We start from the raw sequence: 14,898 nt of genomic DNA, 5'->3' as shown, positions 1-14,898 counted from the left end.
AAATTTTTTATTTTTATTTAAATGGGTTATTTTTAGATTACGAATAATAATATGGTTAAATTTTTTTCGGAGATTGCACCTAATTTTTTTCTTACTATTTTCATGTCTATTAATATTTAATAACCCTTACGAAAGAAGGGATTAGAGCAATAATACTTTCTTTTAAATTCTTATTTGTCTCCTGTTTTGATTTACTCCTTAAAAATGTAACACAGACACTCACACACACACAAAAATGGCGTTCTCAAAAATTTCCTCCTTACAATTTGAATAAATTACAAATATATTCAAAGGTTTTGATACTAATCCCAATATTTGAGAAAATTTTATAATATTCATCAATTTAATTATATATTCATTAAAATTATTATTTTAACTGTATATAATTTAAAATAAACTTTAAAAAATCTAAAATTTTGTTACGAAAAGTATTTAGTATTCTTTATTTTATTATATTTCTCTCTCCAATTTTATTTTGTTCCATTTTTTACATAATTAATTTTTCATTCCTTTTTTTCAGTATTTATAAAATTTCAAATATTAATTTAACTAATTAGATAAAGAATATTTAATAAATTAAGCAAACGTTTGGATGTGTTTGTTAATATCCTAAACTATTGGGGTGTTTCGGAATTTCTGGGCTCAAAAAACATAAAATATTGTTTACATGATTAATTAAACGGTTGGACAATCGGGCCGAATTAAAACAAAAAAAAACATTTAGAGCATCTCCCACAAAATCCAAATCAATCTAGCCAACGCCATTCTCCAAACTGGTCGTCCCTCCTCTTCTTCTCACAATCACAACTCTCTCATGGACGCCGACGCTTCATCCTCACTCTCTCCCTACGCTCTTCTCCTCCACGCGCTCTCCCTCGTCCCTCTCTCCCACTACCTCTTTCTCTCCCTTCTCCTCCTCCTCGTTCTTTTCTACAACTTGCTCGAGATTCATTTTCTCCACGACCTCTTCACCGCCTTCAGAGGCGATCCTGTGAACCTCATCTTCCACTCTTCCTCTCCCCTCTGCCAATCGCTCGCTGCCACATGCCACGTCCTCCGCGGCAGGTCTTAGTCGTTCCTCCTCCCTTGTTTTCTCACTCGATGAAACATTGTATTAAAAAGTAACTTTATGATTTTATCGTTGTGTCGATACCGGGATAAATCTTATACGAGTTTTAAGTTGCTAGCTGTAATTTGGCAATTGTCGTATTTCGATACTTACAAGTAACATGGAAAAATGAGGGACACTACAGTGCTGGCACGGTAATGTTAACTGGCGCACGTCCTGGATTTTTAGCGGCGGTTATTTAATAACAATGAGATAAAGGAAAACGTTGCAGAAACTTAAAACAGCTTTGTAACTAACGATACAATTGCTTTTCTTTTTTACCTTTTAAGAAAATTCAGCACTCGATGGATTAAGTCTGGTAACGCTACTGTGCTGGCATTGATATGCTGTTCAAAATTTGCTGTGTTTTCTCACAAATTTTCTTTTGAATTTGTTCAGATACTTGTCAACTCCATGGCTTTCTGGTCCTCATCTTCAAACAGCTTTCCTTACCTTTTTTGGGAGGGCCCCAAATGTCACTTATAAACGGTTAGTATCGAAATTTTTTGTATTAATCTTTTTTTTTAATTTCCAATGTCTTATATATCTTAATATAATTGATTTTAAGACATTTATATTTGTATAGGAAAGTTTATTTTATCATCTTTATTTGAATGGAAACGGGCTGAATTTTTCTGATACCTAATCAGTATTTTTATGATCAGACAGTATTTTTATTGTAATTATAATGGAACTGCACACTTGAAAATTTGAAAATGAGTATCAGCACACTTAAAATCACTTTAATAATGGAACCGGCTATCGGATTTTATGTGCTGTGTATGTTTCAAGTTGAGGTACATTCCGTTGTTTAGATTTTGTTGTTAGTCAAGAGGGAAGTGTTCATTCAGCAGAAGTTTCTGTTGCGGAATATTAGTATTTTTATTCTTATTTCGTGTTATATTTTTATGATCAGACAGCTGTTTCGAACTGTTGATGGTGGAACAATTGCCTTGGATTGGTTATATTCTGATGGTTAGTATTGATGATATCCCCATAAATTAGATGTCATACCTTTACTCAGATTTGATTCTGAAGTGATCTAAGCACTGTCAGTTTTATCATTTCATAAATTGATATTATTGTCACTCTTTTATTTAGAATTTATGTAGTGATATATGAATAATTTGAACAATATATGTTTTTCATGAGTTATGTTTAGTGTCACTTCGGATTCTTTTGATTGATGAGAGGTGAGCTGTAGTGAGTATTTGGTTTCTTTAAAGCAAATTCTTCTCTTAATGACCATGAATCCTCAATGATGTGCCCCTGTGCTGTGTTACGGGCAGGGAAGTATCTAATCTTTAATTGTTTGCTGTGTGGATTTGTTATTTTCAGTTTTGGAAGACTCTGCCCATGTGAATGATACCTCTCTGAAAGGCTGTAAGACTCCAATTGTCATTGTGATTCCTGGATTAACTAGTGATTCTACTGCAGATGTAAGTCTTGTCTTTTGTGTTTTTTGTAATTTTTACATGCCTTGAATACAATCTAACTCATTAAGCTTTGCAAATAACCAGTTAAACTGGACCATGAATCAATGTTGGAAATGAGATTAAGAGTTTTACTTTCATCTTATATGTAAATGTGCTATATATGCGTAGACGTGACTGACAATTGAAAATTCTGTCCTTGTTATGTGAAGTTGATAAAATTTAATTAATCATTTTTAATTTATTGCATCTGACTGAAATCATGTTTGCTAATTACAGATCAGCTCTCTTACAATGCTAACTGAATCTGCATTTCTATCATTTACTTTCTCTCTTTGTTGTTTCTTTAACATCTTTTATAATTATATTGCGATACAGTATATAAAACATTTTGCCTTCAAGATGGCAAGACAGGGCAGGAATGTTGTTGTAAGCAATCATCGTGGGCTTGCAGGCGTTTCACTAACTGTGAGTTCTTTGGAAATATATTGTTGTATAGCATTTTATTTCTTTTGCTCAAAACATTCATTTGATACCAGATAGTGAGTCGCCTAGCTTTTTTCTCTATTATAATTTTTTTTATTTTACTTTTTCTGTTTGGAGTTTGTTTTTGGGTTTTTTGCCTAAATCCATTGAGTTTTTCATTTTCTAGTGGGAGATTAGCTTATTCTGATTAAGTTTTTATTTCTATATTTATTCTTGGCAATTTGATTTCAGTTATGGATTTGATATTACAAATCATTACTTTGACATCAGATTCCTAGAAGCCAATTGATGGGCTTTGTATGTTATTTTTGAACTTGATGATTTATGCCTACATGCCTCTTGATTTGTCATATAATGAAAGAAAAAGGATTTGAAGGTATAAAAGCCTCTGTTATCATATAAAGTGCTCAAGTTATTTGTTTTTTATGTTGTTTATGCAAGTTTTACTTTGTATGTCTATTTCTGTTATTTTCGTTTCTTTTTTTTTTTTTAAAATTAAATTACATTACTATGTTTTCATTATGGACAGAAGTGCTTGTCACGATATCAGAGATTTATAGTCTATTGATTAAGAAATAATTACCTAACAAGTTTTCTGTTTGTCCGGAGAAATTCAAGGTCAGTCTGATTGCTTCTATAATGCTGGATGGACAGAGGACATACGGAAGATTGTTGAGCATATTCATTCTCAATATCCAGAAGCTCCTCTATATGTTGTTGGAACTAGCATTGGTGCCAATATTCTGGTATATACTGTCTCTTGATACTCTTTTCTTCCCAACCTGTGTGTCAGCCTATTTGGCTGTACTTTAAGTAGAACGGTCCGAGTACAAGGGCCTGAAGCCATCTCTGTGATGATATCAGATCTTCAATTTTCAGTTCAAAATTCCTGCAAGGTAATTTGAAGGTGTTCAGTATTACTTCCTAGAAAAACCTCTAATTATGGGCTTCGTTAGCTAGTTGGCTGATATGACTGAAACAACCACATGTACCTCAAATAGACCATAAAACTCATACTATTGGCAGTCTTCTGATTCTGAACTACTAAGCAATATCTATATTTTTCTGGTTTGTGGCAATGTACGATATCTTTGTAGTTTGTTTACTAACAAAAAGTCAATTATTAGCGTTCTTTTAGGTGATGTGTGCCTGAATAGTCACGTTCTATCTGAAAACTGATGTTATGATTCCACAATTTGTATGGCTTCTTTAATTGGTTCTGGCTGGTGTTAGATCTCTCTCTCTCTCTCTCTCTATATATATATATATGTATTCACATGTTAATGTAAACCTGTTCATAGGTATATATTTCTGCCTAATACCTTATAACATGGAGTACTTCTTTCAGGTAAAATATCTTGGAGAGGATGGGGTTAATACTCCTATTGTTGGAGCCGCAGCTATCTGCTCTCCTTGGGACCTTTTGGTAGTAATCTCATCTATATCTGCATCTTTTGTTTTCTTGCTTTCAATACTGATAAAATGGAAGGAACAGATGCTGAAAACAAAATATTGGTAACTGTTGGAATTTTTTATTCTTAGTTCTTTGATTTTTATGAGTTCCAACTAGGAATTATCAATAGTAGTTGTTAAGTTACTTTAGTACTGGAAAATTAAAGTTAGAGTCCTGTATGATTTTCTAAGTATTGTGATTGCAATCTCATTGAAAGTCACATATAGCTTTGGCTTCTATGCAGATATGTGACAGGTTCATTAACCGCAAGTTTGTACAGAAATTTTATAACAGAGTATTAGCTGTTGGCCTGCAAGGTTATGCACAATTGTATGTATGTGTGACTTTATTATGCAAAGATTAAAGTAGATATCATGAGATGGTGGTGATTTTTTGATAAAATTCTCTTTGAAAAAAATGCTCAATTACCTCTGCAACTCTGATTCTATTTTTCAGCATCAATTTCCTGACTGTTCACATTATTCTAACTTATAACTAATCAGGAACTTTTTTTTTCCTGTTGTAGGCATCAATCTATCTTGACTCGTCTAGCTAATTGGAATAATATAAAAAAGGTAATTAAATCCTTTTCTTTTTCAAACCCAGAAGCATATAAGTATATAATTACAGTGCCAGCCCTCATGAGATCCAAAAATTGGGAAAAAAAAAACAGAGAAAAGAAAATGAAAATTTCTACTACCCAACTGCTATTTATGGTGTTAAACTTGATTTCAAACTGAGTGATCTCAGCACTGAATGACATACTTGTATTATTAGATGCTTTGATTTTCGTAATGTTGTGGTTCTTCATGACTAACTACAGACAGTATGGAAGTCTAAAAGACCTTCAGGGAGATTGTTATTAATCTATTCATATCCTGTTTAACCCTGTAGTATATTGTAATCCATTGCAGTGCATTTTCATTTCACTGTCTAGTGATTTTTATCATATTATGTCCATCAGTAGATGGTATTCCTGAAAAATGTACTGTGAAATCTTAAGAAATTCAGAGTGACTGTTAACCATTGTCCTATAGGATATTTTGTTCATGTTAGAAGGAAATTGAAGTTGGTTTATCTCCCCTAATCGGTGGTTAGAAAAGAACTATTTCCTTTTAAAGCATTTAAATATATTCACTAAAGTGTCAACAGTTAATGTAGTCCATTTTTATGGCTTTTCTTCCTGTTTATGCTGCCAATTTTTCTTTAAACACAATAGGATCTGATTATATTACAGCTCTGGTTGCTGTGATTTCTAAGACTTGCTGCTCCGATGAATTTATTCTGTTTCTTTCTCCTTTTGTCTTGACAGTCGCATTCCGTTCGAGATTTTGACGACCATGCCACTCGTGTTCTTGGAAAATTTGAGGTAAAAAAAGCAAATAATCTTCGTCATTAAATAAGAGATGATATTGTTTCCCAGACTTGGTAATTTGAACAGGCATTTCAGCAGGTCTGGATATGTTAAATAATCTGTCTTTTTCACCTGATTAATTAAAGTAATGTTTCCCCACAGACTGTGGATTCCTATTACAGGCATTCCAGTAGTACCAGTTACGTGAGAAATGTATCAGTGCCTCTCCTCTGCATTAGTGCTTTGGATGATCCGGTCTGTACTAGGGAAGCTATTCCATTGGATGAATGCAGGCAAGTCCTAGTATCATGATTGAACAATCTATTATTTTATAATTTTCCATTTATTGTTTGCATTCACTTGAAGCCATGGTGTGTTTTGCTGACCACAGAGCAATATCATGTAGACACTAAATTTGTTAGGATATTCACCAAATTTTAGTGATACTTTTTGAAAAAGGAAATATTTTAATATATATAAAATAGACCTGTTTTGTTATTCATTTTTGGAATAAGTGTAAACAGTTACTAATTTCAAATTGTTTTACCTCTGTGTTTGCATTCACTGGATCTTTTGTGTGAGGTCATGGACATTGAATGATATCATTTAAGAATCAAATTCTTGTTCTTCTATTCACCTAAAAGCCTTATGAATATTGGTAAAAAGTTCTGTTACTATGTGATTGGAAAAAGGGGGAAAAGGCAATTATATCATTCTTAGAAGGTGATCTGTTTGATTTTTTGTAGGGCAAATGAAAACGTCATGCTTGCTACCACACAACACGGAGGACATCTAGCTTTTTATGAAGGAATAAATGCAAGCAGCCTGTGGTACTTAATGCTTTCTTCGCCTTAGCATTTCCAATGGCCATTTTTTGAGAAGAGAACAAGAAAAAAATGAAACCTACTCTTAAGATTTTGTAATTCATCATAAGCATCCTCTTAACATTTCTTACAAACATCCCTTAAGGTTTCTTAAAGTTTGTCAAAACTATTTTCAAATCTGAGGGTTCACAGTAATTAAATCAAGTGTCAGAAGGTCAATGAAATGTACACTTTACTTTATCATAGATTGGTTAAATTTTCATTATACAATTAATTATTTTAGCTTTCAATGAGTTAAAATAAGTTTACAACCGATTAAACTATGGATCAGATCTTTGAAGCTCTCATTTTAAGAGTTCTTGAATTAGGCATATTGTGTCTTTACTCAGAATTTCTCTAACAAGGCATATTATACATGTGTGTAAAATGGAGTAATTCTATGTAATAATAAGATGACCCATCACATAAGATGAGAAATTACAATATTACTTACCTCATCAGTTAGTATTTATACCTATACATTGATTTTATCTGGAGCTTGCATTAGAGAAGCTGGCAATAACAATTTTGTCCAGTTCACTTAGCCTATTACAATTTTAACATGACTTGTGTTTCCTTGCAGGTGGGTGAGAGCCGTTGATGAATTTCTTGGTGTCTTACACTCGTCTCCATTTGTAAACAGAGTAAAGAAGGTGAGGAATTGCGAAACATGAAACACAGAAATGCATGCACCTGAGCAACATGGAATATGTAAATATGAAGGTTTATAGGATTATAGTGCAACTTAGCAACATGTCAAGGAGGTTTTCTGGTTTATTTTTAATTGTTTGTTTCTAGCAAATTATGACTTGGGGTTTTTTATTGCAGGTTCAGGAGTCTACAGTGCCTGCTCCATCGGAATCTTTGATCGATCAGGGGCCTTATGTGAATGTTGTTGGAGATGGAATGGTTGCTGCAGCAGGCACCGTGGCAATGAACAATGTTGCAGAAGAAGCACCAAATGAGCCTCTTGCACAGCTTAATGAACATGACCAAGATGTTTCTTTAGAAACAGAAAAGGATGACAGGGTTGTGGGGGAAATACTTAATGAGAATAACCTCATTCCACCATCGCAACAGCCTGTCAGTGTTGATGAAAAAATAGTTCCAATGAGAAGACAAATTGATCAGCTTTCTCGATACACCAGGATTTCAATCTGGTTGCTAGCATGGATCGCCTTCTCAACAACTTGGCCATGGTTAGGTTTTGCTCTTACATTGTTCCTCAAAAGAAGGTTCAAAAGATTCATGCCTACAATGTTGCTTAAAAGATAGTAGTACTCTTTATGACAATCATAATAAAATCGAATAAAACCATATTTATGCAACTGTAAGAAGAGAGAAATGAGACGAAGCATCTCTGGGAACGATAATAAAGATAGGAGAGCAATTTAAATATCAAAATTTTATTCAACAGTGTTTACCTCAAAGTTAATATGTAATAAACCCATATAATATGTATATTCATGAAATTCATATGAAGTAGAGACAAGCTGAGAATTTCTTGAATAAAGTAATGTAATTTCTTTTATTCGAATTATATTGTGTAATCTTTTAATTTCTTTTTGGAAGGTGAAAAAGGGTAGAAAATGATATTAGATCCCATGCCAACTAAGGATTTAGCTGGGTTTTCCCATCAAACATCAACTTATGCTATTATTTTATCAGCTAAATCAGCATAAAAGATCTGAAATTCCACTTCTAATTTTTATTATAAAATTTTCCTCTTTAAATCTGTAAAAAGCAACATGGGACACCGTACCCCCCTTAACATGTACTCAAAAAGGTGGGAAATGTGTTGAATACCTCCCATTTTCTAGAAGAAGTCAACAGCAATCAAGCAAGCCTTCTCCATGAAAAGCAGATAAAACAGTAGCAAATATGTTGTAATGCCCGCCCAGTAAACCATAGATGAGAAGCAAGCCAACTGCATTATTCTAGCAAAACCGTTCACTTTACACCCCAAAAAATACCACATAGCTCCAATATATTGTAAAATGTGTCAATCAACATAGTCTTTATAGTGATTTTTGAGATATTAAAATTTGGTGTCTTTCAAAACCCATGTGGTAGTGTTGGAGACTAGCTGGTACATTTGGGAACCAAAGTTCACTGCCATACATGCAAAAAAGCCAAAATCCTATGCAAGGCTGGGTAGCCAACTACAAATATCGGAGGGAAATCAAGAAATAAACGAGCAGGTGAATTCCAGAATGCTGTGTAAACAGAACTTGAAATCTTGGAGTGAGCTCGGGTTATATCTTTTATCCAAGGCTTGCTATCTTTCATTTGACATGTGTGAAATCGTCTAGTGAGCTCGCGTCATCTTTACCCTAGGCATTGCTTTCTTCATTTGACGAGCACGTTCTTTTGCATCCTTCCTGCGAACAGCCTCAGCACTAAGCTTTGCTTCGGCCTCCTCCATCATCTTTCTCCTTTCTGCCTTCTTTTTCTGCAAGGCTTCTTGCCTAGCATTTTGAAGTTCTTTGTATGCCTCTTGGGCAGCCTTCTGTCTGGCTGCTTCTGTTTTGGATCGAGCCTGCATTTACACAATTTCTAGGATTAAAAGATGCAACTAACATGACACACAAGTGAAATCACATTATAGCAACTACAAATTGACAGACCTGTGGACTGAGCTTGTACCGTCCAATTAGATCAATGAAATAGGGTACAAGAGCCACCAACCGGCTCATGTCACCCATGTTGCTGGCATCAGGAAGGGCAAATTTAAATAACAGGATCTTCTTATGTGTGCCAGGGTGTTGATCAGAAAAATGCATTGAAATGAAACCCTTCCCGTATTTCTGAAAAGCTTTGTCGCCAAAAACCTGCAAAACAACAATTGCAGTTTATATTGCCTATCCAAAGGTGACATACTAGCTCAAAACCTGACAAATTAAGCATAAGGTTACAAACATCATGCAGATAAGTTAATGTAACAAAAAGTACAGCACAAACAACTAGTAAGGAACACAATAAAGATGATAATTTTCAGTTTCTGAAAAATGCACTCAGTTGAAACTACATGAAAAAACTAGAATATTCTCTTCAATATTTAAATGTTGAAATGCCATTAATATCAAATGCTTAAGCTAATAGGAAAGGACTAACTGCAATATGAACAAACAAAATTGGATCCAATCACAAGCACCAAGCTGGTTTAGTGGGCTAATTTGCCTTAATAGGTTGTATTTATTTGTGGAGCTCTCCAGTAACATTCAAACCAGGATCAAATTCATTAAAAATGACTAAAAGTGCACACCAACAATCCAAAGTCCAAACAAGTTTGACTAAGCAACATTTAAATTGTCAAGGGGCTGCTTGACGTACTCATGCCAAGTCAAATTTTACTCCTAAGAAGGCCTACAGGACCATATGAGCCAAACAGATATACTGGTTCTTGAAAGGATTGCTTGAGCAGCTATTGATGTTCAAGCAGCAACAAAGATGTTCAAAACATATGCCTGCTTGACCATAATTGGCTGAACATGATCAGTCTATAGATAGCAGCCACTTGGCTAAGCATTAACAGGTAGTGACTCATTCTAGGCTATGAAAGAAAGTTTCTATTAAGCAAGTTCATTTAGTTCCATTAGACTGTGAATATAGAACTTAGCAGCTGTCCTAACAAAAGATAAAAAGGCAATGTCAAACAAGATGAAACAGGAGTTAGGCATGAGAAAAAAAATTATCACCACAACAAAACATCAATTGTATTTCATCAAAAAAGTCATAAACAATCAGAGAGTTCCTTCAACATATTAAATGACATGGAAAAAATATTCACATCAACTGACATGAATTCAAACACCAATACAACACAAACCATAACACACAAATTATCAACACAAAACAAAACATCAATGCATGACATGATCTTAGACCAAATAATTAAAAAAAAAAAGATAAAAAGTAAACATATACAATAAGAATCCATCTCACCCCAAGAAATTAGCAACAAATAGTTAATCAAAAGCTACCAAAAGGCGACCTAGCATAATCAATTTAAGGAAATCTCATATGCAAATTATCATGAACAAAAATTTAACTAAATGAAAGCCAACTTATCATTCAGGTGCCAATAGGAACTAATTGATATCTGAAAGGCAAAGACAACTTCAAAGAAGACTAGTAATTCTCATAAACCATCACAAACGTTCACATTTTATTCTTAGCTAATCAAATGCCAATCAAAACTCAAAGGAAAAAAAAAAAAGAAACAAAACTGAAACATCTATATGCACAGATTACCAAAAGTACTGACAGCATATCGTTTAAAAAAAAAAAAACCAAAGCTAACAAATGCTAACAAACTGATCATCCTACCATACCCAAAGTACCATATCTTTACAAAAATTTTACAATCCATTACAAACAGCCACATTGTCTTCAAAGAAAATTAAAACATCCCAATGAGATCAACAAGTAGGGCACATATAAACACTTCCCAAAAATACACCAATTCATCTGAAAAAGAAAACCAACAAAAGAGTCATTCTACCATTCTCAAAGATTACCTATTACCATCAGATACAACATATTTATCTTCGTCAAATAATATACAAGTTTCTTTCATTCATAATATCCATCAAACAGAAAACAATAAAAAAATTTAAACCTGATCAAGCACCGCCTCTGTGATCAAGTCCCCGGCAACCTCCTTACTCTCTGAAACAATCCCCAACTCTTCCACCACCCATTTCTTCGGTGCCGGTGGCGCAGGTATCAGTCCTGCAAACTTATTCAAGTCCCTAACCTCCTTCTGCATATTTTTTGCCATCTTCTTCTTTGCCATAGCAAACACCACATGATCCATGGCATCATCATTCATATAAACCTCAAAAGTAATCTCATCCTTACACGGCACCACCAAATTATATAATCTCGATATCAAATCATGCCGGCTTTTCAACTCCATTGTCGCCAACAACCCTGAACAATACCTCCTCCCACTCGCATAAAATTTAAACACATTTTGCCCCTCCTTCAACAGCAAAGGCGAGTCATCTCTTTCTCCAACACCGAGTAGACTAAAATTCTTCTCAAAAATCGAATCTTTAGTGGCGAATTTGGTCGCCCAAGCTAGAGCAAGATTCTCATTCTCCCGTTTTCCCGTGAAGTAATTAATTATAAACATGATCAAAAACGTCACACAAAGGATCTCTACGGTGTACGAATTCTTCTTCTTAGACACGGTGACGTTTTTAGTAGCTTCAGTCGTTTTGGAACCTGGGGTTTGATCCGTACTGGCAGCAGACTCAGTAACTGCCGGGGTTTCCAATTGGGGTTGTTGATCAAAGGGTAAGCCTTCGAACTCGTCTTCGTCCCAGTAATCAAACGAAGTCGTAGGAGTCGAGGGCTTTGATTGAGAGTCCGAGGATGTGGGAGTCGGGTTAGGGTTTGGATTTGGATCCGATTGGGGATCTGGGGAATCGATATTGGTTGTGGTGGTGGTGATGGGTCGAGATGAGGTGGGCTCGGACTGAGTCAAGGGGAGATCGGTAAGTCGGTGGAGAGAGTCCAGGTCAAGAGGCTCATCTTCTACGACGTCGTCTTCAGCGTCGAAGCCCTCAAAGTGGGAATCGGAAGCGAGGAGGGGATTGAAAGAGAGGGAGATAATTAAAAGAGAGATAAAGAGTGAAAGGAAATTGGGAATCTTCATTATGATGAAGAAGATTGTGAGTCACAGTTGATCCAGAGAGCGATGGTTACTTACATGACATGCTGAATTTCAAGTAGAAGTTAGGAGAGAAAATGAAAAGAAACGAGTGGGAGATACGGCAGAGCAGAGGAAGATGGGATGATTTTGCTGTTTTTCAAACTTTGAGGGTTGTGGGGGATCCAGTGGTGGGGGGCTATGTTTTAGATTTCAGTAAACGGGGGGTTGTTGGAACACCCAACACGCGGGGTGGTTTTTGGTAATTTTATACCACGCGCGGTTGTGGGGTGTTCTATTCCAATTTTGGGTTTTTTTGATATTTTTTATTTTAAGGGCAAATTGATTTTTTCATTCGGTGTCTTTGGACGGTTTTCAAACATTTGGTTTTTTTTTTTAAATAAACCATGAATTATGAAAATTGACATTTTTATTTATTAAGAAAATGTTTTTAGAGCACAAAACTATTGACGTAAATTTGAATCAAACTAAATTATCAATTTAAACTATAAATTTAAATTGAATTAGATCATAAGTTTAAATTACTTGAATTGTAAATTCAGACCAAATCGAATCAAATATCTCTTAATAAAAATTTGATTTGGTTTTAAAAACGAACTAAATCTCTTGATTTGAATTTAAATAAAATAAATTTAAGTCAATTTAAATCAAGTTGAGTATTCAAACGATATCTTAAAAAATGTGTGCTTGATGAATACATCCTCAGGCAAACTAGCGATTAAGTAAACTTGCTTTGGCTCTCAGCTGTTAAAATTTGAAACTAGATGATGACTAGCCAAGAGGTCAACAATTGGGAATTCTAAAGCTAAAGACAACAAATCTAGTCTCTTTGCCACATCAATATCTCTAATGAAATACAAGACTTATATATCTTATTTCTCTTTATTGGCTCTATCAATCTTCATTACTCATTTTGTCCCAAATTTATCATCAATGCATGCCAAATACTAGCTTTTATTTCCCTACGTGGAGCTTAGAGTTAGGCAAGTACAGCCCAGCCTCAGAGAGGGGCAAGCCCAGGCTTGGCTGGGCCAAGAGAGGGGCCCGAGCCTAAACCCCGTGGCCCAGGATGGTCCTTGTCTACAAGGGCCCAGGCCCTCTCTTTAGAGAGCTGTCATGCATTTTCATGCAGATTGATTCTACTTTCAGTAAAGAATAAAAATGTACGATGATATTAGAGAAATGTTCATGAATGACAATATTCGACAAACTGGATGGAGGGAAATAGCAAATGTACAATTTATTATCTTAAATCTTGTTAAGTTTAGCAAGAACGAAGACAGTGGCAGAGGTGACGGCGGGGATAAATACGTCGTTGGGAACTGCTCTTGGCGCAATCCGTTGCTTTAGCAGAAGCGCCGTAGCTGGAACTCCAAAGATGTAGAAGATTATGTCCTTTGCTCCAAAACCCGTAAATCCGGTGGCGAAAATAACATCTTGAAGAATCCTCTGAAACTCCTCTTTCGTCAATGCTTTTCCTTTGAGTTGGTGGTGCTTCTGCAAATTATGGATATATCAAAATGCAGGGAATTGAATAACAAACTGAAAATTAATTACTTACATCATAGGCTTCCCTGAGGGTCTCAGTTTTTGGTACGCGAAACTGGGTGCTACCAAGTTTCTTATTGAGTTCTCTGTTCATATAAAACAAAGGATAAAACTTCATAAATTATATTTTAATTAATTTAATGTGACCAGAAATTCAAAATATGGCCAGAGAAGAATGAGAAAAATATTATACTCGAAGGTTTGGCAAACTGCTTGGTAGAATTCAGCTAAAGTCATCTTCTCAATTTCTGTTTTTGCTATAAACTCGCCGTAGCATTGTTCTATTAGAGGGCCAATCTCTTTAATCTTCTTTTCGTGACTTCCTGCAATGGACCAATTGAGAACCGATGGTAAAATATTTTGACTAATTTTTCAGATTCATATTAATTCGACCAGAATAATAATAAAAATAAAGAAGGAAAAAAATTACCAGATGCGAATGTCTGTAAGGCTTGACCCATATTTGTTTTCTTCTCTGCAGGAAGTGAAGTATATGAAGAACAGATATGATGGTTAATTTTCCGAAAAATGAAAGATATGTATGCTGGAGTATCGTTCATTTCTTAGGAAGGAAGTTAAGCAGTCAAGAAGTTTTCATGTCTTGCTTTGAATAAAAGAATCAAGCTAAATGGTGAGAGCAAGCCATGCCCGATTCACCCACCTCAAAAGAAAACTTTATTCTTCTGAGCTACGTTCATGTTATGTGAAGCTTTTTCCTGATAATTAATTTTAAATGGACAAAAGATTTATTCTCACGTAAGGTTTAACCCATTCTTAAAATCTTACGATAGAATTTTAAAAATTCAAATACCTATGAGTTAATTTTTACCTCTGTCGATGTCTTCTATCAAGGAAAGAGACGGCCAAAACTTTTAAAAAAGATAAAGACAACGATAGAAGAATGTTTTGAAAACTTTCGAATGGATACGTGGGAGTGGGATCCCTAGGTAGGAATAAGTCTTCTAGCCATTTT

General features: G+C 34.8%; 3 protein-coding genes across 4 annotated transcripts; 1 reads left to right on the top strand and 2 right to left on the bottom strand.

Moving 5' to 3' along the window:
- Positions 1–683: 683 nt before the first annotated feature.
- LOC123214856 (phospholipase ABHD3) lies at positions 684–8,234 on the top strand. Of its 2 annotated transcripts, XM_044634860.1 has the most exons (14): positions 684–1,065; positions 1,508–1,597; positions 2,025–2,083; positions 2,447–2,547; positions 2,920–3,009; positions 3,651–3,773; positions 4,376–4,453; positions 4,725–4,810; positions 5,007–5,055; positions 5,793–5,849; positions 5,997–6,127; positions 6,581–6,664; positions 7,281–7,350; positions 7,526–8,234. In XM_044634860.1, exons 1-14 carry the CDS (start codon positions 815–817, stop codon positions 7,970–7,972), a joined length of 1,716 nt encoding a protein of 571 aa, XP_044490795.1. In that variant the 5' UTR covers positions 684–814; the 3' UTR covers positions 7,973–8,234. The 2 variants fall into 2 exon arrangements, with proteins under 2 accessions (XP_044490795.1, XP_044490796.1); XM_044634861.1 differs by lacking the exons at positions 4,725–4,810; positions 5,007–5,055.
- Positions 8,235–8,609: 375 nt separating this feature from the next.
- LOC123214170 (uncharacterized protein At5g49945-like) lies at positions 8,610–12,530 on the bottom strand. Its single transcript, XM_044633926.1, has 3 exons — positions 11,319–12,530; positions 9,325–9,528; positions 8,610–9,236 (listed from the first exon to the last, which is right to left on the bottom strand). Exons 1-3 carry the CDS (start codon positions 12,360–12,362, stop codon positions 9,006–9,008), a joined length of 1,479 nt encoding a protein of 492 aa, XP_044489861.1. The 5' UTR covers positions 12,363–12,530; the 3' UTR covers positions 8,610–9,005.
- A 996-nt stretch (positions 12,531–13,526) lies between these two features.
- On the bottom strand, positions 13,527–14,620 carry LOC123213569. Its single transcript, XM_044633034.1, has 4 exons — positions 14,356–14,620; positions 14,119–14,248; positions 13,939–14,011; positions 13,527–13,874 (listed from the first exon to the last, which is right to left on the bottom strand). The coding sequence occupies exons 1-4, from the start codon at positions 14,483–14,485 to the stop codon at positions 13,626–13,628; spliced, it is 582 nt and encodes a 193-aa protein (XP_044488969.1). The 5' UTR covers positions 14,486–14,620; the 3' UTR covers positions 13,527–13,625.
- Positions 14,621–14,898: the final 278 nt, after the last annotated feature.

This window comes from Mangifera indica, chromosome 4 (genome assembly GCF_011075055.1).
Source record: "Mangifera indica cultivar Alphonso chromosome 4, CATAS_Mindica_2.1, whole genome shotgun sequence".
NCBI classification, from domain to species: Eukaryota; Viridiplantae; Streptophyta; class Magnoliopsida; order Sapindales; family Anacardiaceae; genus Mangifera; species Mangifera indica.
The sequence above is the reverse complement of the archived record's forward strand: the minus strand, read 5'-3'. Positions and strand labels throughout refer to the sequence as shown.